Below are 25,207 nucleotides of genomic sequence, written 5' to 3'. Positions count from 1 at the left end.
AATTTTATTATAGTATACTGTATATTATAATAAAATGTGTGTTTTCTTTATGTATTCACATAGTATGTACAGTACTATTATGTATTCAAACTGGACCTTACTATGGTCCACTATCTGAAAGTGTACTAGCTAGAGTCAGTATGATTAGAGCTCTATTAGGTTACTGCAATAATAATAATAAATAAAAGTTTATATGCTACCCTAACAAATGCACGTGATGTTTTATGCCTTTGATCTTTATTGAGCATTTGATGGTTTATATTCAATCTATTTATATTGCTGAAAAAGCAGTAACATCAAACAACAAATGTATTTTTGTTACTCTTTCACTGATACAGGTGAACTTTGTGCCAAAAATACAATATGTGCTTTTATCAGATGTATCTCTAATATCTGTAGATATTTATATTTAATTCAGTGTAAGGGGAGTTTTTTTTTATTAAGCACTTCCATAGCTTCTGGACTCCAGTTACATCACTCTAACATTATTGATCCTTAGGGGGTTTAAATTATTACGGAATTATACTCAAACATTTAATACATTTCTTCACGTGCAACATTGTATTTTAGTTTTGAGTATTATACTTCATTAAGCAGGCAAGAAAATAAAAAGGAAAATATCTACTAATTAAGGTTTTGCGGAAGCTGAAGCATGACTAATAATGTCAGTCTGAGACAACCCAGAAAAAACAACAAGCTAGACATCTGAGCTTAGGGACCTAACTGTAACATTTCTGTATGTCAAACACCCCTCTCTCATTTACAAGATACTGTACATGTTCTTTCTCAGCCTTGGAATTGATTTGTTTTTCATCAAGCCCCTCTGTGGTTTAAGTGTGACCTTTAGGTTTGACCAGATATATACAGTACAGTACAGTACTGTATGTAGCAGTTTAAAAGTGGCACAGTATATGATCTCATGCATCTCAATATGGGAGGGGATTACACCATTTTCAATTTCTCTTCAAAGCATAAAGAAGTGTTCCTGAAATGCCTCCAGTAGGATCCTTGCCCCTTGTTTTGCTTTCATTAATAGATTTGTATCATGTAAGTTTAAAGGACCTCAATTAAAACCGATTTGCAAAAGTTGCTTTTGTAAAACAGGTGGAACAGATATGATGAAATTATGAAAGAAATCCAGTCACCGTGATCAGATTAGGAGGTGCTCCCTAGGAGTGTTTTTAAACACACACTGTGCACAAAAATTTATCTTTGTCAAATATGGTTCAATTTGAAGTTTAATTTGAAATTCTCTTGAACTTTAACATTAATGGAGATAAATTGGATGGAAAAAAAGAATACCATGTTGGCTACTTTTTTGCAGAAACTAATGACTCTTGATATCATTAGTCCAGAGCCACCTTCTGCATGAAGTTCTTTGTAATAGCTTCATGTAATGGCATGTGGGTTTTTTACAATTAATATGCTTAGCACTTAAATCTGTGTACAATAATACCTTAGTCATGAAGCTGTTCCTGGTGCAGGTTACCAGAATATTCAAACAAAAGCACAGCAACAGAGCAATCAATACAGCTTGTAAATTGTTAATATTATTTTTCACTACAATAGGTTTTATTTACTTGACAGACTGGTTACCATCTGTTTCAAATGTTGCTTCAGGATGACAATTCCTAGTAACTGTATATGAAGGAAAAACCAAACAATTCTGGCCATGAACAGTTGCAGGGAAAGAGAAGGGTTTCTGATTAATCAGAAACCTTTGTTATCACATGCTTACTGTATATATACATGCAATCCAACCGTGCTTTGATGTGCTGTGGTCTCGGGAGTCAAAGTAGTTGAATTTTCCCATGTTACCGATGGCCTCATCTTTCTTCCTGTTATGGCAAACTAATCAGAGCTGATTTTTCAAGTAGGTTATGTTGTACATGAGATTAGGCCACAATATTCACCAAATAAACCAATTATTTTATTGTTGAATGTTTAATGGTAGAATCCACAGTTTGCACAAAGAAACCTCTTACAGTACCTCTTTTCTCATACATTTCCTTACAAGATATATTTCAGACTCATATCAGTGACTATTCTATTAATGTTCTTGGCTAGAAGGAATTACATTAAGGTAAGATCCACAGCAGGGATTCATTTTGCAGCGACATAACTTTGATATGTGAGCTGGGTACAGGTTTCCACGGTAAATGAGACGTGGTTGACAATACATTATGTATCACTTGTATATTAATCACAGCTGAATACTGATAAATTATTACAGGACGTGATGCCTGGTTCACTGAGAAGCAGCGAAGGTGACTAGATTGTGACTTCTCATGTTTTACAAAATTCATCATAGTAAAACATGAAAGAAGGGAATTTTTTGAGGATGTGATCATGGCAATTGATCATTGTTCATGTACCCCAAGACTAAGAAAGGTAGAAGCACTGATCTTGAAACCTGTATTTTGATACAGTATATCCTAGTCTCCTTTGGTGTGCATCATACTATGTACTGTAGGTGCAGTGTTTTGTGTGTTTTGAGTGCTGTATAAAGTGTATATGCATACATGGGAACAAGTAAAGGTTTGTTCCATGCTGAAAAGTTGTGGCTGTGGAGCCATGATTTATGTTTTAGTCTTTTTTTAGAGATTGAAATGTCTTTTCCTTTATTGTGTATTCTTTCACCTAATGTATCTTCATAAACTACATTTAACACAGCAACAGTGGTGAAACCTTAGTAATGTTATGCAAGGCAGGTGTATGTATTTAGTTTTTAGGTTTCAAAATATGATCCTATGCCATCCTGAATACATTTATTTCAATTGTAAATCAAACCAAATTTCTTGTCTGGACAAGCTCTGTAAAATATTAAATAATTGTCCTGTTTGGAAAACATTTCCAGCTGTAGTTCTGTTTATATCTGGTTTACCAATTATTTAGCAAGAGGTTACAGAGCACAGCTTAAAGAGTTAGAGGGAAGTAATCAAGCTTGAAGGTATACTGTTAAAAATAGATATTTTTAGTTGACATCTGACATACTGTCAGTGCCCCTTGGACAGTCTGGCTTTAAATGATCATATCACAGTATTGCTAATATTTAGAAGAAATTGTAGTCTTCCTACAGTAGATGGCACATACGTACAGTGGTTAGCATTGTTGCCTTGTAGTGCTGGGGCCTTTGGTTCAGTTCCAGACCTGGGGTGCTCTCTGCCTGGAGTTTGTATGTTCCCCTTGTGTTTGTATGGGTTTTGTGTTTGTGTTTGCCCTGTGATGGGTTGGTGTCCTGGTCAGGGTATACCCCACCTTGCCCCCATTGCTGGGTAGGCTCCAGCTCCCCCGCAACCCTGTATTGGAAGAAGAGTTTAGAAAATAGTTGGATGAACGGTACTCTTCCCCTGCTTAAAAAGTTTAAGACCAACCATGCAAGTGTGTTGTAACCTACAGTTCACATATTAATGCTTTTTAAAAAATAAATCTTTGTTATCAATCGCCTCTCTGATGTCCTCTCTGATAAGGAAACGAAAAAGACATCAATGTATACACTGTAGACATAGACGTCTTGTCTTTCATGACATGTTTTGTCTTTCAGTGCTATTTCTTCACTATAGAGTTTGGTCTATGTAAGCAAGAAGGTCAGTTGCGAGCTTATGGAGCTGGTCTACTGTCTTCAATTGGAGAACTGAAGGTATGTTTTTAGGCATAGAAGAATGTCTGTGTTGACTTGTGCGGGCATTGTTTTTTTTAATTATGCTGTGATCACATCTTTGCAGCATGCACTGTCTGACAAAGCAGCTGTGAAGATGTTTGACCCTCGAACTACATGTGACCAAGAGTGTCTCATTACAACTTTCCAGGAAGTATATTTTGTTTCAGAAAGTTTTGAAGAAGCCAAAGAAAAGATGAGGTAATTGCACGCTTGCCAAGAAAACAATATCAGACTGATTGGGGATAGTATTAAAAACCAATATATTATATTGACCTACTTCATGTACCTTAAAAGAGTACTAGTATTCAATATAAATGAGTTTTATATTTTTTTAAGTGGGTGACATGGAATAGTAACATTTTCTGATAAATATAATTAAGCTGTCTTTCATTCTTTGATGTTATTAAATTTTAATACTGTATATGATTGAAAAAGTTTGAAATGTCTTTAAAACTATTAGTTGTGTCTATGTAGAGCTCTAATGCAAAACAAATTAACATTTTTTTTAATTTAGCATGTTTTCACTTTTGGTGACAGAATGTGTTGATTATGTATCAGTTTCTCTCAGGAGCAGACAGGCAGCATCTCATTGATTTCTTTCTTAGTGCCTCATGGCACTATCGTTAGCACTGGCAATAGTTTATATGCATGTTATGAGTTTTTATCTATTATCTGAAATAACATTCTGTGCATTTTGTTGATTGATCATGATTAAGCTATGCATTTGTACACTGGTTACAATTCTTGTAATGCATTCCTACAAAAGTGCCATCTACAACCTTTTCGCATTTCACATCCCTAACATCATAAATTTGTTTCTTCATTAAACATACAGACATTTTGACACTTACACAACTGCTTTTTATTCTTCCCTTTTTCCTTTCTAGAATTTACAGTCATTCAGTCACATGTACCTGTAAAAAAAAGAGCATATGTCTCATTCTGCCACCTGTAGTAGTTGACAGCTAATCTGGCTCTCATGTTTTTAGTTTCCATTGCAGGAAAGATTTCAGTTTGACAGTAAGACAGTGGAGGTAAAATTGAAGACATAATTATTTATTAGGAGGCCTCTGGAATAAAGGCCAAATACATTTGTTGAAGCTTTTGCAAGATAAATATTGTCTTTAAAAAGTGCAATATTATATATATTTACAGAACAACTGCAATTGACACAGGCATATTTCAGTGATTAAAAAGTTTAGTACCGAATGTGGTGAAATTCTTGTATTTGTTTTATATATTTTCTGTCACTATTCTTTCTCCTACAGGGAATTTGCCAAAACAATCAAGCGCCCATTCTCAGTGTACTATAACCCTTACACCCAGAGTGTTGAAATATTGAAAGATACAAGGAGCATTGAAAATATAGTTCAAGACCTGAGAAGTGACCTCAACACTGTGTGTGATGCCTTGGGTAAAATGAACACATACCTGGGGATTTAATGACATTGATCCACCATGTCTGGCTCGGCAGATGCAGAAACAAAATCTCCAGACTTCCTGTATAGAGTAGTAGGCTCCACAAAAAGAATGTTCAATACATGCTGACATTCAAACGGTCGGAAAACCAACTTGTGCCATGCAAACATTTGTGTATTTACTGTACAGTATAACTGTTGCTTTATCTGCTGTCAAAGCATTGTGAGTACTGATGTACCAAAGGTCTGAAATGAAGCAATCACCCAAAAACAGGCTTAGAACAAAAGTCCTGTTCAAAGGACAACACATTTCTCTTCAATCACATTAGAAAAAATAGCAAGTTTTCTTTTAGATGCATGAATCATTTTAGCAATTAGCTTCAGTAGCTCTGCGTAAACTATCAAAATCTTAGATAATGCTGTAATTGGTTGCCTGGACGGTTTACGAATAACCTAGCACAAGACAGCAGTACTGAAAGCTACTGTAATAGAAAGACATGAATGTAAAGGGATTATATAAGGTAAAAACATTATTTTCTGTAGAAATATATTCCTTTACATACCATAATTTTGGTCATGCATTTAATGTAGATTGGCTTTCTTGAATTAGAGATTACGTATACTGTATATGTATGTAAAACAACCTTAATAAAGTTATAAAAACCTACCAAACATTTTGCATGCTATTCATTGTGCTTCTAGAGCATTTCTTTAAAACTATTAAAATCGATTTACTCCATCCCCTTTAAAAATTCTGTTGTTCTGTCGTGAAAAAGTCCTAAGGCTAAGTCCATGGTACAAGACTCTCTTGGTGTTCTTTCACTTTATGTGATTGACATTAAATGTATACCGTACACTATGTTAAATCTGTACAATTATAGGGCTTGATGAATCTACACCTTGGAAATAGTTAAACTCCTTAAAAAGTAACGTCCTTAAAAGAGTGACTCGATCATGAAGAAAATATACAAAAAGGAGACTTTCTGAAGCAAACTGTCCAGCCAAAAGAAAAGTTCTTGGAATAAAAGTGGGAAATTATTCACTTGACTGTGGATTCAAAAGACTGAAGATGATACTAATGATGAAGGTAGAGATTATGTTCATTGAAAGGAATAATCAAGTGGTCAAAAGAAACGTCTAACATAATCTCTTTTTCTCCAAGAGCTGCAGGATAGATTTGTTCTCTGGTTTTCAGTCACTTAAATGAACTATTGGCTTATGTCAATGTTCACAACACATAAGGTGATAAATATTGTATACAGTATGATGATATACTAAGGTACATAGATTATTGAGGTTTTAACTATGAACTTTTTAAAAATATTTGATTGTTACCATATAAAAATAAATATAAAAATATTATAAAAAAGCTACCTGCTAATCAAATTACACATATTCTGCCTCAGTTTCAGTAACCATTAAATTCTAAAGTGATGGTTGTTAGCATTGCTGAATTGCAGACCTGGGGATCAACTGTAGGTTCAATTCCAGACCTGTGGTGCTATCTGTGTGGAGTTTGTATGTTTTCTCTGTGTTTGCTTGTGATTCAGCAGGTGCTCCTGGTTTCTTCTACAGTCCCAGACATACTGGTAGGTTAATTGGCGCTGGTGTGAGTGGGTGTGTGTCTGTGTCTGTGTGTACCCTGCAATGGACTGGCATCCCATCCAGGGTGGATCCTGCCTTAAACCTGTTGGTTGCTGGGATAGTCTTTGGTTCTCTTGTGACACTGTATTGGAGAAAGTGATTCGAAAGTGGATGTACAGTATACAGACTCTCCACAGAGACAGATTTGAACCCAGGACCCTGGAGCTGTGAAGTGACATCTCATGATGACTGTGTCATCATGCCAGCTGGTGCTTATTAAAGCATCATAAAATGAAAAGAAAAGGAAATGAGCTCAAAAAGCAAGCAGCTTGCATGAGCTTTGTTCAAGGTTAATACCCTTTAGGGAAAATTAAGGAAACAGGCTGGAGTAAATACTCTAAAAATACAGTTAATGGACTAAAATGAGACTTGCCACTTTTCAATATTCATGTTTCTCAGCAATGACCGTAAGAAATGTTGGCTGTTGTGTTCCAAAGTATTTCTTCTAATTTATTAATTTAAGCTTTTCTGAATTTGCTTAAATATACTAAAAAAGACTGTAGTCATTTTAGAATTAAATATTTAAAATAGATCAAAACAGATAATCAAATGAAATGTTGACACATTACATACATTCCCTACTTTCTTACTAGTATAAGGAATCTGAACTGGCTTAAGGAAACAAGGAACTGTAGGAGCTTTATTTCAGTTCTCTATGCTCTAGAAACATACTCATGTTTCTTTTGTTTTAATAAAACAAAAGTTAGTCACTGGATTTTTATTTTACAAAGCCAGTATAAAACCTTATTCTTAGGGGGACGAGCAATGAAGTTGCTGGAAACCTATTGTTATTATGTTCCATCAGATGGTTGCTGCTATATTTAACTTTTTTCAAAATATAAGGATTTTCGAACATATTTGTGGTTTAAAACTTAGCATTGTACAGGTCTAAAGCTTTATCCATGCTATGCCATGTGTGTAATAAAACTATGTTCATTATAAGATAGTTGGTCACATGGTTCTGCCTCTATCTTGAATTGCAAAAAACCTCTCAACAACCTCTCCTCTGAAACCATGACGCCAAATGAAAGGGAAATTGGCACAAAGTAGGCAATGTTCATGGAACGTTGCTATGTTACAAAAATATGAGCGACATTGAATCAAACGAGATTGAATGTGTTGGTAATTTGCATATTGCATGATATCATGGTAGTACAGTGCTCCAAATACCTGAAACATTAGGTAACACCAGAGTTTATCAGAGATCTATTTTGAAATTGGAATTAACCACCTAATGAAGGTTTTCATCTCTCTGTCTCTGTTCTCAAAGAAGGGTTTCTCAACTCCCATAGCAGAAAGACTACAGAAATGAAACTAAGTTCACACCTTCCCCTTCTCTCAATGACCGACTTATTTTCGTGTAATTGTTTCTATTCTCATGCAGGGTTTGACTTCACACCTTTCTTCACCCACCTCCACTTTGCACTTCCTGAGTGGCATCTTTGCCTCCTCCCCTCTCCCAGTTTCTGTTCTTCTGTGCTATTTAATCTTTGCCGTCTGTCCTGTCTTTCTCACACCTGAAGAAAGCTTCACAGCTGAAACGTTGTGTTTTCTATCTTCTCTATTCAGAATGGAATAAACCTATTACTTGTTCCTTTGCATATCATATAGAACTGTTATGACAACAATTGCGTTCACAATAATAGCAGTTATATTATTCTGTGCATTATTGTTTTAACATCATTCTGTATCTATTTTTAACTATTGTGTATCTACTATTTAACTATTTTTGTCATTGTATACCAAATCACTTATTCTCAGTCCCAGTTTCATTCCTGAAAAGAAAATAATCATTAGGCAGTATAAAAGTTTTATTTAAAAAACTTTTGCTATGACAGTTTCATAATCTTTGAACACATTTCTGACTGGAAAGTTCAAAGCTCACAAGGTATGGTAACATTTAGGTCAAGTACCTCCTACAGGCAAGATCAATTCCCCTTTTTGGGGGATTCTGACTTAGATATGTTCAGCAATAATTACATCATTATTACTACTGCAACAACATGTCGTCAGGATGATACTGTAATACTTAACTTTCTCACAACAGTCTAAGAAGTTCATGGCCAGGCAGGAACACAGATATTGCACATTAACCACAGAGGTATTCCTTCTTTTGAACTGTAAAGCAACTGCAAGACCACTGTTGTCATTTTACAGAATATTTATGAACAATTTGTTCAGTTAGAAAACTTACACTGGTTTTGCGACCAGCTGCATTTCCCTGTATTATTTTGTAGCCACAGTCTAAACAGGATTTTGCAAAATTACTAATATAGTCTATGTTTTGTTATATGTTGGTAGTTTATGTGTACAATATTTTAGGGTATCTATCAACCTTCTTATGTCTTATACAGTACATTCATCACAGCTGTATAAGTAGGGTCCTTCTTTGCTTGGGGCTAATCCTTGTGATGGACTGGTGTCCCAGTCAGGGGATGGGAGTCAAATTCTCTCCAGTCTGCTTAACGCTGCAGAGCCCAGTATGAACTCTGCCATCCATGAAATCAGCTGCTGTGATTCTGGTCTAGACTTTACCTTTTTGCATTTATGTTGTTTTGTACTGTATGCATTTTAACTTGTAATGATTTTTAGCCAATAAGGAGTCCTTGGTATTCCCGTCTAACAGCCATTCCTAATTTTCGTTGTAGAGTTTGACTCTTCCTGAGGACGTCACAATCTTTTCACTGAGTAGCTCAACAGGGTCAGTGACCTTGTTTAGTCAGTGCTGAGCCAATGTTGCACATTACTCACTCATTTCCAAAATTAATAATAATAATAATAATTGCTTACACTTATATAGCGCTTTTCTGGACACTCCACTCAAAGCGCTTTACAGGTAATGGGGACTCCCCTCCACCACCACCAATGTGCAGCATCCACCTGGATGATGCGACGGCAGCCATAGTGCGCCAGAACGCTCACCACACATCAGCTATCAGTGGGGAGGAGAGCAGAGTAATGTAGCCAATTCATAGAAGGGGATTATTAGGAGGCCATGATTGGTAAGGGCCAATTGGAAATTTGGCCAGGACACCGGGGTTTCACCCCTACACTTTTCGAGAAGCGCCCTGGGATTTTTAATGACCACAGAGAGTCAGGACCTCGGTTTTACGTCTCATCCGAAGGACGGCGCCTGTTTACAGTATAGTGTCCCCATCACTATACTGGGGCATTAGGACCCACATGGACCACAGGGTGAGCACCCCCTGCTGGCCCCACTAACACCTCTTCCAGCAGCAACCTTAGTTTTTCCCAGGAGGTCTCCCATCCAGGTACTGACCAGGCTCACACCTGCTTAGCTTCAGTGGGTTGCCAGTTGTGAGTTGCAGGGTGATATGGCTGCTGGCTTTGAAATTAGGCTTGAATTTCTGAGGTTCACTAGTTTACTAGTTTAGAATGGCACAGTTAGTTGTCAAACTCCATGACAACAAATACAGTAGCTGCTGTGCAGTATCATTGTTGCTCTGCAGAATTAATCTGGTCCCTCGGGTTGGGACCTAGGTTGGTCATGGATGCTTCATGTCAGTTAGTAGGGTTGCTGTAATCTAGGAAGGACTAAATGTTTTATCAATGTCCCATTGTGTTTCTCCCGCAAGCAGGATTCCATGACTATTTGTTTGGGTTTAGCATCCTTTCCCATAGGGGGTGCTCCAAATTCCCGAGTCCTAGTTTGATTGGAGTATTATTTCCAGGTGTTATGAATCAGTGTTGATATATGAACCTAGAGCTTCTGATACTCAGGGCTCAGTGTTAGGATACGGATGTCCAGAGGCCTGCCTAGAACCAGACCGCGGAGTCATCTGAGGGTACAGGGCTTGCCAGAGGCATCACGCCCCCTGAGCCCGGGGGTCTGGAGGACCTGGCCCTATATGTTCTTGCACTGTTCCTGATTTCCCTTGTGTCTGTCTGGTTGGATGGATAACCGGTTTAGGATTATTAGACTGTGCTCTGACTTACCCCCATCATTGATTCACTTGTACCCAGATGTCTTGTTTTCCCCTGTTCACTGGAGCACTTGTTGTCACTGAGAACTACCTTCGCGAATAAACCCTTGTGTGTTTTCCCTGATGTCCACCTCCTATTTGTCTCGGGTTACACCGCACTGCATAGGGTCTAATCGGCAACCCTCCGCTGAAAGACTGAGCCCCATTCATGACACTATGTTCGCTCTCTCTTTCATGGAGCAGTGGAAACATTCTCTTGTAATTAGAATCAGTGAAACTGTGTAACTCTGTAACTCTGTAGGGATCATGGTGTTTTGAAAGGAAACGAAATGCTAAAACAGAAAGCAATGCATCTTCAACATTGCCTGCTTTCCATAATGCCCCTTGGGAAATATTACCCTTGGAAATATTTTAAATACAACACATTTACCCGAGTTATGTGTTCATGTACACAGGGCTGCTGCTCAGAGGGGAGGCAGAGTTGTGAAGAAAAAACAACACAACGTTTAATTTTTTTTTTTAAAGAATACATTTCCAGCTTCCAGTGTATGGGGTAGTGTACTGGTAAGTAAGTCACTACACTCACAGCTGGTGGGTTGTGGGTTCGAGTCCCAGCTGCAGACACTGCAGTTGTACCTTGAGTGAGGTCCTTTACTTCGATGGCTCCAGTCCACTTAGCTAAATGATTGGATACCAGTGTTTCCTGGCGTAAGCTCTCTGATACACTGATAGGGGAGTCACATGCCCTCTGCTTAATGCCATGGAAACTAGGTTAAGTTGAGTACAAAGGTTACCTACGTCCTTGCAGTCCTTGCAGTGTGTTTACGTTTTTTAAGTACTTTAGCTTCATGGTTATTGTTACAGTCTCCTCCTTGAAGAGTTTAGAGGCGTAGATAGAATGTAACAATAGCGATGACACAGACACAATTGCTTAGCCATGCAATGGTGTTTATTAAGAGGAATTGTGTTCCCAAAGTCCACACCCAAAACAAAGCAAAGTGAAAAACACAAACTAACAAGAAAAAAAACAACACAAAGCTATAGTACAATAATATATACATTAATTGCTATAAAAATTAGATTGTTCTAGGCAGCTTCTATTCTACCCCACAACCAACCTTCTCCTATTCCTCCCCCCCCCCCTCCCATCTTGAAGAGCTCCTTTTCTAGGTTAAACTCCTCCCCCTAGAATATTCCACTATAAAGCAAAAAAATAATTAAACAAAATAATAATCAGAATTCTGATATACACAATTCTCACAACTAAACAATGAACATATTATTACCAAAAATTAAAGATCATACTCCTTTTATGTACATAACTATTGTTAACGAAAATACTACCCCCTCTTAATGGTATCTTCTTACAAATCAATCCACGCATGTGCAATCCTGAAACACTACTAAACCAGCCCTAAAGTAAATACTAAGGTTTCCGGGAGAAACCATTTTGCCGGTGAGAAATCCAAACAGATTATTTATTTGAAACACGTGAATTGATCACCAGTTTGGTTCATTTCACTTCTAAAATAAAGGAAAACAGGTGTTTGGTTTGAGTTCATGTTTAATTTTGATAATACGGGAACAACCTTACTTTACCCACTGAACCCTTACCCTTACAGCACCCACTGAACAACCAAAGCTATCCCCAGAATTCCAGACTAGTTTGTTTACGTTGGGAACCAGTGAAATGTTTACGTATGTGTTCGTGTGTATGTCTCATGAGTCCCAGGTGATCTGGAAACGGAGTCTCCAGTCACAGTTATCTATAGTTATTTCTAACGATGCATTTATTTAACTTTGCAGTATTTATAACAGTTGTTTATAACTTAGTCTTTAATTTCAAATAAAAATAGAAAATTATGAGATTGCATAAAACAGGCACACTTTTTAATCAATTTATGCTCAGGCAATAGGCAAGTGACAAAATGTCCAGTTACAGTATATTTATTGATAGCTATGAAATGAAATTTTTTAGAAGAGCCAGTGGAATACAAAGCATGCAATCTTTTATTTATTTTGATGTTCACATGTATGTTTGCATGTAGCAGGAAGTGGTAGGCTAAAAGAATCAAGACAGCACAGAGATGCATTCATATAATTAATATGATGTGTAGTTGGAAGAAAAGTGTTAATTACCAACAGCTTAGTACAATTATTCTGTGCAGCTGATGAACCAATCTAGGTTGTAATATCCGGGAAAACCAAATCATGTGAAATTAATGAAATGCGCTGTCCTCACACAAAACAGCATTTTGAAGCTTTTGAAACTAACAGGTTATGTTTGTAACAAGAAACAATTACCGCCTTTGTAAGTAAAGTTAGTATATAATTAAGGTATTAGTATCTAGGAGATAAAACAACTTTCACTACTACTAGAAACACCAATTGCATTCATAACAATGCTAATAATGATGAAAAGCAAATTGTAAAGTACTTATTGGTGTAATTGTCATATTTTGTATATAGCAGCATATACATTTACTATGCGTAAATTAAATAACAGAGGATGTTAATGAGAGGATCTGACTTAAGTCATTTAAAATACGACACAACTGAGTCTGTTATCTCTAACAATGTTGTCAGTTGTCTGCTACTGACATACAATGTTATCATACTACATGGGTGTACCTACTGTCAAAACATTTAAGTCCAATTAAAGATAGTGCAGCAGTTGTCACTTGCTCAGTGTGACTAGTAATCAGATGTAGCTCTCTCACATTGTTGTTATCTAATTTACAAATATATAGGAAAAAAACTAAGTGTTGTTTTACAAATTGAAGGCAACACCCTTAGTACCCAAGACCTAATGTGTCTAAAGAACAGGAGAGAGTGAGTGATGACTTAATACCCACAGTTCTGCAAATACAATAATTCTAAAGATGCAGATCCTTATTTTTTCCTTTGTTAGGTTGTAATTAGTATATGGAACATCCATTTAGGTTCACAGTCATTATTTAATTCAGTAAAAAAATATATATATATGATAAGAGACATGTATTCTTACCGGTACAGTATATATACTTTAGTAAGGGTTGGTGTAGCTCTTCAAACAACTTAAAAATAAAGGACAAATCTTCAATATTGCTCCCCTGTGGTTGATATCAGAGGCTATGTGTACATCCTGACAAAATCATAGACAGCAGTCAGATCTACCATGGAGACTAAATTGATTTTCAAAATCTGGTATATACCAGCATTCAGGAATTAAAGATTTAAACTTCCTTCACTTGCTTCAATCAGGGCTTCAGATTTATTTAGAAAAATAAAAAAATTCTACAAAGCAGAGCAATCCTGTTTGGTGAAGCTTGTACTTCCCCCTCTCAATTTGATGACAGCTTTTGTGGCATGCGGTGTCCATATTCAAAGAAAAAAAAAAGGTTTATACTTAAGCATAGGGGGATATTGATTTTTTTATATTGATCTGATGTGTTTTTATTAGACCTCTGAGTCATAATACACATTAAATTAGGCTACTGCTTATTTTACATACCACAACGTTACATTTTTTTGTCTGTTATCACCCTCCTTGTTCCAATGCTGTAGGTATGTTGAGCATGGAGAAAGACTTCTGGGTCAGCTTAAGGAAGTTTTGTTAGGTTGTGTGGTCCAAAGCCTTGTTTTTTCATTGGTAGAAGATGTCCAGCCTAAATCTTTCTCAAATTAGAGAAACGTGCAAAATAAGCTGTCTGTGTAACGAGGAACTCCATTCAGGGTTATGGTGGTTTTTAAAGCCAAGCAATCTTGATGAATTATGGAAATGCAAATATTGATTAGCTCTGAGTGTTAGCTGTGTAATACTGATGAGCCCTAATAAAGGTGAAACAGCTGTCAGTGGCTGCTAACTTTGATTTTATATACATGTGGTGGAGTGGAACTGCCAATATATGCTGATCTGTGGAAAAGAACAGAATGTTAGGTATGGCTTGAATGTGAGAAAAGCGTTACAACAGACAGGGTCGATGTTCTATTCTTGGGCATCTTTCAGAACATTTTGCCTGCTCTACAGGCAAATACATTTTCTCTACTTACTGTACTTGCTCTCCTGATTTGACAGCCTGGCAACCTCCTATAAAACTTGGAGAAAAAGCATTGCTTTGGGGTGCATGTGTTAGTGTACTTGTGATGCGTTAAAAAGCAAAACTGAACTGCATTTATGTCAAACACTTTGCTGCACAATGAGCATGAACAATAATACAGTATTTTAACGCCAGTGGAGGATTTGTTAGGAGGTGGTGAAACCTTAATATCCTGCAGTCTTTAATCACTGTGCAAATGATTTCCAGTGATCGTTGGTAGCGGTCCAATCTTTAGGTGATACATTATATTCTCACAATTGAAGTGAAATGAAAATCAGTCCAGGTTTTCCTATAAGGGAGATCATACCGCAGTATGTGTTTAACTTTACCTGTTAGTAATAAATCTTTTATACAGATATACAATACAATCTCTTTAGATGATAATGTGGCAATTAAGATCTCTTGTTAAAGGTTTTTTTTTAAACATTCCTTATGTCTCAGTGAAACAGTGATATTCTGTACTCTATGATTGTTTGGGCATTTCCTTAAATGAAGTTATTACATTTAATTGAGAAGGTGACTTAATGAATTAAAGTGACACAGGCTTAGGCTCCCTAATTGTTTTTTTTTTTGCCTGCATTATTAATAAAGAACTGAATTCAAGAAAGCAGAACATATTAGAATTATTGAGTTAACTGACCTCAAACATACCCTGAAAGTATTGATCAGTATTGCCGTAGTATAATATTAATTAGGTAGAAATCTCCCGTGGTGTCTAAATTCCAGTTTCTTTCAGCAGTCACATGGGAGCTTGTTTTCAATTATTTCTACTTGTTGAATGATGGATAAATCATTCATTCTTCTATTCCTAACAAACACTATTTATTGCCTTACATACTGTAGCTCTGCCATGCTGCTAGACAAGATGCTTTTCCAGGCTATCGTGATTACCTGAGCGGTAACATGAAACGGGTGAAAATTATCCTTTCATTTCTCAGGGAATCAATGAAACTGATCAGCTGTCATACAAAGGCAAAAGGATGAAAAGCAGTTACCTCTGTACTTTGTGCTTGTTCCCTTTCTTGTGGAGTTAACAATATCCTTGGTTATATTTATTATAAGTTATGAAATCTTAACATGAAAGTAATGAACAATCCGTACTCAAAGAACAATCACTAACAACACCATTAAATATGAATTGCTTTAATTACTTCAGAGATGTTCAGTAACGGGTTCTGTCCATGGTGCTGATATATTGGATTTCTGGATGCCTTAATACATTGCAATTAAATTAACCCCAAAATGCATTTAAAATGCACTGTAAACTGAGCATTATTGCAGTGATGCTGGACAGACCTGGTACTTACATTAATATTAACATGAAACATGTTACTAGGACTTTATTTTATATCCATAGTATATATAATCTTCAGAAAAAAATCAACACTTTTGTATAAAAGTTCCTTCATTAAAGAGTGTGAATCCTTCAAACATTTAGGGGTTTGTTCATAAAATAGATTGAATGTCCGTATTCTACCGTAATAACTTTCTTTTGCTAAATCCTAAATCCACTGTCAGGATAAATAATGCGATGTGCATGTAGTAGTGACAAGTTTAAAGTGATGGAAAATTACCGGGAAGTATCAAACAAGCAATAGAAGTCAGTATGCAAATCAAAGTGTCTACATCTAATGATGGAGTTGACTGTAAAAAGTGCTGTGGTAACATCTTGTGGAAATCAAATTCATGTGACAAAAAGGCAAAGAGAGCCAAAATGATCCACTCAAGAACTGATTATTTTGAGAGAGGAGCTTGTGGAAACGACAGATGAATTATCTGGAGCATGTGAAAAAGAGAGAGAGCACATTTGGCAATATCAATGCTGAGACAGTCACAGCTGGGCATCTTGACATGGCTTGCAAAATCTGAAGATATTAATATCAAAGTATTATAATACATAGCTATCTTCCATTTTTATGGCTTACAAATGTAATGTGTGCAAATATGTAGCAGCACATTACAGTAATGCAGTAGCTCACTCTGATCATGATTGGGGAGTATTTTTCCCCAATAATACAGAAGAAAGGATCTTTTAAATTACACTCTTGTGTTACACAGTAAAAAATGCAGGGTTACTGAACATGTTGTCGAAAGTATAAATGCCAATTATTTTAGTAAAGTTTTGTTTTCTCCTCCACAGATGACGAAGGATTGTAAGGTAACTGTTAGAAACTTTGATGTTTATGCTTTTGTTTGAAACCTTTTTTGTCAAAGTAACCCATTAAATTAATTTGTAAGAAACTGTCAAAGTTATCGACAGCATTTTGACTAAAACTGTATTCCTACTCAAAATATGTTTAACCATAGTCTCAAATTGATGTTGTTTTATGAACAATGTCATGACTTTTCTCCAATCTGATATTTTCAAAGCACAGAAGAAACATTACAAACAAGAAGAGGTCATTTGGACCACCTATTTTGTTTGACTGCTAGTAGGTAATTGATCTGAGGATCTCATTCAGCCCTTTCATGAAAGAAACCAGGATATTAACTTCAGTAACAGCTGGGTAGTTTTAAGCAGCCAGAAATAGTCAAAATTTTGTTATAACAGATATACTGCCCCCACACTTATTTTTAATTTCCTGAAAAATAATAAATGTTATGTTATGTTATGTTATGATTAATACAAACATAAGGCTGCCCTTTATCAAGAGGCTTTCCAACACCATAAATAGTGCCTCATCTGGAAACAAAAGACACTCTGTAAATTGGAATACCCTGCACTTGTCTGCATTTAATTGGCAGGTGTTTGCCCAAATTTAAATTTCAAGTACCGTACATCAGCTATTTCCCTTTCATCATTTAAACATTTCCCTTCTTAATTCGGAGGTACTTTACTGTTCTGTTATTTTTTTCCATCCATCAGTTTTCTAACCATTTAATCCTTTTCGGGGTCAAAGGGGAATTGAATCAACAGGCGCAGGCCAGGATACACCCTGGATGGGATGCCAGTGAATCACACGTCACAAACAAAGGCCAGTTTTCCCTGAAGCCAGTGAACCTACATGTACTGTATGTTTTTGGACTGTGGAAGGAAACCCATGTGAACATACTGTACAGTAAGGAGAACATAAAAACCCTAAGTACTGTAGGTAGCAGCCCTGGTCTGAATATTAAACCCAGGGCCCTACTGTTGCAAGGCAGCAATGCTAATCACTGCACCACCATGCTACTCACGTTACCATTTTAATTAAAAAAGTATTATTTTTTCTGCCTTCATTGCAATATTCTCTTTTGTCTCTATCTTGGCCTTTGTAATCTAATTGTTAACCCATACTTTCTGCTTATTATTCTCCTTTTTCTTAACTGGATCTTATTCTTTTGTGATTGTTTTATACCGTATAATGCTTTCTTTCCCTACACAGTATATTCCCCTTAATTTATTGAACAGGTTGGGCCACTGTTTTCCTAACTTTAATTTACTTATTTGTGGGATAGATTGTTCTGTGCTTCAAACAGAAAATCATGAAGTTGAAATCATCCATTTTCTCCTAGTTTCTAATCTGTCTCATTTTATATCTCTGTCTCATTCTTTTAGAATTTTCTGGCCTAAAAATGTAAACAGTTTCAAAGCATGCCACGAAGTGATTGCAGTTTCCTCTTTTTTTTTACCTTATCTTTATTCTTTAGAAAAGTCTAAGGCCCTAAGCCCAGTTCTCACCCTAAATCCTTCCTCCAAGTCTGTGACGTAATAATAATTGCTTACACTTATATAGCGCTTTTCTGGACACTCCACTCAAAGCTTTACAGGTAATGGGGACTCCTCTCCACCACCATCAATGTGCAGCGACGGCAGCCATAGTGCACCAGAATGCTCACCACACATCAGCTATCAGTGGGAAGAATGTAGCCAATTCATAGATGGGGATTAATAGGAGGCTATGATTGGTAAGGGCAATGGGAAATTTGGCCAGGACACCGGGGTTACACCCCTACTCTTTTCGAGAAACGCCCTGGGATTTTTAATGATCACAGAGAGTCAGGACCTCGGTTTTACGTCAGTATAGTGTCCCCATCACTTTACTGGGGCATTAGGACCCACATGGACCACCGGGTGAGCGACCCCTGCTGGCCCCAATAACACCTCTTCCAGCAGCAACCTTAGTTTTTCCCAGGTGGTCTCCCATCCAGGTACTGACCAGGCTCACACCTGCTTAGCTTCAGTGGGTTACCAGTTGTGAGTTGCAGGGTGATATGGCTGCTGGCTATATGTTGCGCAAGTATGGACTTCAAGTGCGTGAGTATTCGAGGGGACACCCTCACATGACGTCTCTTGCTCAGGGTCAAAATGCTTTCTGTTGTTGATGCTGCTTTTTTGCTGGCTATGTGCATGTCGGCAGATAATTAAAAAATAATCATTTTTCATTCTCTGCTGGCAGTTTGATGAAATTCTCATCCCGTTTATCCTTACACAAAAGTAGTGGCACATTGTGTTCATACATGTTGAGCAGGCTTGACTCAGAACGGACGAAGTAAACTTAAGGAAAACTTGGCAATACCAATGTTTATTCAAAGGTTAACACACTTATGAAAACCGAGATTCTGACTCTCCCTGGACATATACTGTACAGTAAAATTCTAGGACGTTTCTCAAAAAGAGTTTGGGTGTTTCCCTGGTGTCCCTGTTACATTTCCCATTGGCCTTTACCAATCCCCATCTATGAATTGGCTTCATCACTCTGTTCTCCTCCCCACTGATAGCTGATGTGTGGTGAGCATACTGTCGCACTATGGCCACCATTGGATCATCCAGGTGGATGCTGAAAACCATGATAACCCCTTCTTTTTTTACACATACTTCCCTCATTTCAGTATGTAAGACTATTCAAATTCATATCTGCTTTTGGTTGTCTGTAGCATACTCCTAACACTGTGGCCCTTGGATGTTTTTTTCTATGTTTGACCCATATAGAATCTAAGGTCCTTGACTTATTTAGGTTAAGTTCTTGTGTCACGATACTATTTTTAATGTATGGTGCTACTCCTACCCCTCTTTCATTTTTCCTGTCACTACAAAATAATGTATTCATCACCACAACTCTATGTGAGCTTTTTTCAGTGATTCCAATTATAATGTTTCATAATTGCATACTAATGCAGTAGCTTTTATTTCTGGCATTTTGCTCCTAACACACCTACCATTAAGGCATAAGTATTTAACTACATTGTCCTTTTACAATTTATTTTTCCTTTGGGTTCTCTTTTTGAATATATTTCCTATGGTATCTCAGTTTCAGATTTTCTTTAGATTCAGCTCCCTTCCTTTCAACCTTAAATATTTCTTTGTGGATTTCCACCACCAGTCCATCATGTCGGTACAGATAGCCTTTCTACCTTTGAAGGGTTTCCAAATGCCTGAAACAGCTGAAGCTTTCTTCAGCACACTTGCACACTGAGTCCCCTGCATCTATTGCTTTTGCATGGTTCAGGCAGGATTGCTGAGGGGACCACCTAATCTTTAATTTGTGTACTGTATAAGAGCTTGGAATTTCTGAAAGCAAAGTGTGCTGTTTGTGTTGATGTCATTTATCCTACCATAAAACACAACAATTCAATCTTCACCTTTCTTTACCCAAAGGGTTGTGGGAGTAACAACAAAATACTCAGTCCTATTGTTAAAGCCAATACCCTGGTTTTTTTCAAGAAACAGCTGGATGTGATCCTTGGATCAATTAACTACTAAATATTAAACGGGCTAGATAGGCTGAATGGCCTATTGTTTGTAATCATTTTTATGTTCTCTACTAGCAGTCTTTCTGTTATTTGGATAATATATGCCACTTTAGCTGCAGGGAGACAGAATACTGTTATTTATGCAGGTGCATGGATGCATATTACAGTTGCACAGTTTCCCACAACCACTACTATGAAAAACATAACATGAAAGTTATGAAAGGTAATGGAAGGTGCTATTCTCAAGTTATAGGCAATATTTCCAAACCTGTGAATAACATGGTAAAGGGGCAAATATAGCTAGCTGAAAATTCATAATAGATTGATAGACCGTGGTGGAAAATCAGTGAAAGGAATGAAGACATACAGTGATATCTATTCAAACATTGAATGGAATAGGCTTATTCCATTCTTCAGTCATTGAACTCTGATGGTTCAGTAGGAAGGAAATATAGGGCAAATTTGCAAGTGCATGAACTACTACAATGTCTTTCCTCTTTGTTTCTCTGTTCAGGTCCTGACAAAGATTGTTTCATGTATTGAGCTGAAGCTTTTATCTTGTGTCATGGTCAGAAACAGGTCAAAAAAGCAATCATCTTGTAGCTTGTAGCTAGGAATGACAGATCATATGGAGAGATGCGATAAATCTGTTTTCTCCCATCAACAACCTTAACTATTTTAGAAAACTTAATTTGTAAAATTGCTCACAGATTTCATTACAACATTTTGCTGACCAAAAACCCCAATATACGTTAAATAAGCAATGATGAAAATATTATGGCAAACACCAATGCATCATTCATAGCAAAATGAAAAAAAAAAATAGAAGTCTACATGTATATTGTTACCACCAGCATTTGAGTACATGGTATTTTACATGCCCATAAAAGCCATTTACCATCATTAAATGTTTTCATGAATCACTTTTGGTGTATGTGAATGAGGAAAAAAAGGATTTTTAATAGTATTACCTTTCCATTAATGTAATGCAACTATCATGACAGTAAACCCTATTAATGAATTGAAAAAGCTGAGCAAGATGGTATCAGCTATTATCAGGATGATAAAACAGATGGTAGGTTTTATGAATAACAGCCTCTAGGTGCTTAAATCCCCATTGCCTTCTATGGTTATTTAAATGCCTAAGTATTTTAAATATAGGGTCCTACAGTATATTTCTAAATAAGAAATTACTCCACTATTCTCTGAGGGTTAGAAACATTATTGAGAAGAGCCATGTCAGATATTATTAACATCATAATAGAAAGGACATCTGTTAGAATAACCTCAAAACAGGACCTGCTGCTGCTTGCAAGAGTAAATACCCAAATAACACGTGTTCCAATTAGCATACAGTTTACTGGGCCTTCTATTCAAATTAAATTCTAGTTTCTTACTGGACATTGCAGCGTTGTTGATGCTGTAGGTGAGTTCAGTGAGTTCAGTTACTGTATGTGTTCATCTGCAGCATTAACAACAAAAAGTATGGGAAGAAAGGTTAGGATATAATAGCATTTGTATTGATGAGTTTATTACACTTTGATTGTTGTAGTCACATGACACAGATATAATGCATCTCATGGTTTAAATTTACCAAATACAATTCAGGATTTCAAATCTTATTAACCTTATTGACCTTTCACTTGTCTTAAATTGCATTTCTAAATTTTAGGTACCCTTGAATAATGAAAGATAAATCCTTAAATTCATATATTTAAAATTCTGGCATGTTGTGTGGCTGTAATGCAATTAAAAATTTAAACAAAAAACAGGGCAGAACTGATACTTCATGTTTCTGAACAACTCATGAAAATCCCTCTGAATTAAGTAAAAAATACAATCGGCTTATTCCCCAGCCTCATCACAGAAATAAATTTGATACAGATTAACACATCATTAGACAGGAGATAAGAGGGATGAGCTCAGGAACTGTTGCCTCATCTGTTATTCAAACAGAGCAGTAGTGCCTCTCGTGACTGTGAGTCTGTGATGTATCTGCTCTGTGTCAGTCCAGACTTCAAAAGAACAAGCAATGAAAGAAATCTGTCACACAAAATGGTGACAAAAAGCATGGTGTGTTTTCCTTATAACAAAGTTTAGGACTAGCTCCATGAATATTTAACATTTCTTGACAGTAATTTCTACAGTAAACAAAAGGTAAAATAGAATGTGTAAGGCTACAGTAAGTATAAAACATTTTCTTTAAAGCAAAAGAGAGAGAGGGAGATAATGACTTCTTCTGCCACATAGAAAGGTTTTGTGAATCACAGACATTTTTATGGACAAGTTCACTAATTACTAATTAAAATTTAGGATAAAGTTGGTCCTGTACTTTGGAAGACAGAAAGGACGAAAAGTATAACAAGCATGACTAGGTAGCCGCTTCAGCACGCTTAGGCTGAACAGGAACAGGTAAAGGTTTATTCCATGCTGAAAGGAAAAGAGACACACCTGAAAAAGGCTAAAACGTTGAGTCTCTTGTTTTCCTTTCAGCATGGAATAAACCTTTACCTGTTCCTATTAACAAACATCAGCACTTCAGCCAATAAACATTTTTGTTACTTTATACAGTATATAGCTAGAAGTGTATTCATTAATAATAATAATTGCTTACATTTATATATTCTGGACACTCCACTCAAAGCGCTTTACTGGTAATGGGGACTCCCCTCCACCACCACCAATGTACAGCCCCACCTGGATGATGCGACGGCAGCCATAGTGCGCCAGAACACTCACCGCACATCAGCTATCAGTGGGGAGGAGAGCAGAGTAATGTAGCCAATTCATAGATGGGGATTATTAGGAGGCCATGATTGGTAAAGGCCAATGGGAAATTTGGCCAGGACGCCGGGGTTACACCCCTACTCTTTTCGAGAAACGCCCTGGGATTTTTAATGATCGGTTTTACATCTCATCCGAAGGACGGCGCCTGTTTACAGTATAGTGTCCCCATCACTATACTGGGGCATTAGAACCCACATGGACCGCAGGGTGAGCGCCCTCTGCTGGCCCCACTAATACCTGTTCCAGCAGCAACCTTAGTTTTTCCCAGGAGGTCTCCCATCCAGGTACTGACCAGGCTCACACCTGCTTAGCTTCAGTGGGCTGTCACTTGTGAGTTGCAGGGTGATATGGCTGCTGGCCCATCCCTATTAACTCAAGGGATGGCGTGTTAACATTTTGTAATGCGCTAGTAACACAAGTGATTGATTATGCGTGAGGCTGCAAAGTGGCACAGCTGTTAGCATTGCTGCTTTGCAGAGCTTGGGGGCTGGGTTCAATTCTGTACCTGGGGTGCTCTCTGTGTGGAGTCTGCATGTTCTCCCCGTGTTTGCATGGGTTTCCGCCTGGTGCTCTGGGTGCTGCCATCGTCCAAAGAATGTGCTGGCAGGTTAACTGGTGTGTTGAGTGTGTGCATGTCTGTGTCTGCAAGGGACTGGTGACCTATCCAGGGTGTAACGCGTCTTGTGCCCACTGCTTGCTGGGAGGTTCCGGCTCTCCTGTGACTGTGTATTGGAGAAAGCGATTAGAAAATAGATGAGTGGATGGAAAAGTGACTAGAAACGCTGCTGGTATCAGAAGAATATCCAACACTAACAGGCATCTTTTTGGTGTTGAATAGTAAAGACCACAAGGGGATGTATTTCAAGCCATGTGCATTTAGAATTGAGAACAGGAGGCACTTTTTTATACAAAGGGTTATGCGGCTTGGCAGAAGTTATCCTCTATTTTTCAAGCTAATATCCTGACTTTTTCGAGGAATTAGCTGGATGAGATCCTCAGATCAGTTAGCTACTTTAAATCAAAAGAGCTAGACAGGCCAAAAGGTCTCCTCTTGAGTGAAGGCTTTCTTATGCTTCCTAAATATTATTAATGTAGCTGTACTCCAATATATTGTAATTGTGGTTAAAAGGATTTTTCTCACTTTGGGGGACGGTGATTTTACTTAGACACAGCCCTAAGCAAATTTAAAACAGAGCTTCTGAAATGTTATTCTTGTTACTACAGTGTGATAGGTTACAGAACTGGCTGCCTTTCACTAGCAAGGATCTAATCTCCCTAAGGCCTTTCCCATGTCAAAACATAATTCCACCAGTAAATCTGCAGCAAACTAATTACAACAACAATAACAAAAATCAATATTTTACCAGAAAACCAGCTGTCTGGTACCTGTGTAAGGGGCATAAGCGTGGCAGTAAGAGGTTTTGCTGCGACAGTCATCTAATTTTTGGGATGCTGCCAGCACAGTATGTGTATGACATTTTACTGCTGTTCACTTAAGATGAGAGATTAAACTTTTGCTTCTGATTTAAGGGGTTCTTTTCTCAGTGAGGTTTTATTTACTCCATGATCTAGAGGTCCAAGTGGGATAACATCTTTGTTTTGGTATGAATTGCATTAAAACTGATGTTAGCAAAGTGAAATGTACTATTATCTGTGAAATGTTTTCTACATAACAAATAACAATTTGCAAAAATGTTTAAACATGGGATAATACTTTTCTTCTAATATTGTACTGTATGTGTTTAATATCAAAATGTGTGATGACATGTCTTTTCCAGTTTTGCTCACATATGAATAAGAACTGTAAACAAATTTAAAATTAGCAACCTAATGATAGAACATTTTTTCTCTGCTACATGTATGTGCTTTACAATTGGCTTAATTTGCACTATATGCACTTAAAAAAAATCATTACATTCAGACTAAATATTGCAAACTGAGATAAGAATCATCTTTATTATATTTGTTCACACATTCCCAGAAGAAGATTCAAGATACCTT

The 25,207-nt window shown here is 37.0% G+C and overlaps 1 protein-coding gene across 1 annotated transcript in view; it reads left to right on the top strand.

Moving 5' to 3' along the window:
• The window catches only part of tph2 (tryptophan hydroxylase 2 (tryptophan 5-monooxygenase)), a 50,359-nt gene extending 44,608 nt beyond the window's left edge, over positions 1 to 5,751 (top strand). Inside the window, exons 9-11 of the mRNA XM_088644541.1 lie at positions 3,545 to 3,640; positions 3,726 to 3,859; positions 4,930 to 5,751. Of these exons, the coding sequence (XP_088500667.1) occupies positions 3,545 to 3,640; positions 3,726 to 3,859; positions 4,930 to 5,104 (405 nt within the window). The 3' untranslated portion in view covers positions 5,105 to 5,751. The remainder of the gene's footprint in view (positions 1 to 3,544; positions 3,641 to 3,725; positions 3,860 to 4,929) is intronic.
• The last annotated feature ends 19,456 nt before the right edge of the window (positions 5,752 to 25,207 follow it).

The sequence above is a fragment of the Lepisosteus platostomus genome, chromosome 9 (genome assembly GCF_059453375.1).
Source record: "Lepisosteus platostomus isolate fLepPlt1 chromosome 9, fLepPlt1.hap1, whole genome shotgun sequence".
Taxonomy (NCBI): domain Eukaryota; kingdom Metazoa; phylum Chordata; class Actinopteri; order Semionotiformes; family Lepisosteidae; genus Lepisosteus; species Lepisosteus platostomus.
This window is presented reverse-complemented; position numbering and strand designations above follow the sequence as displayed.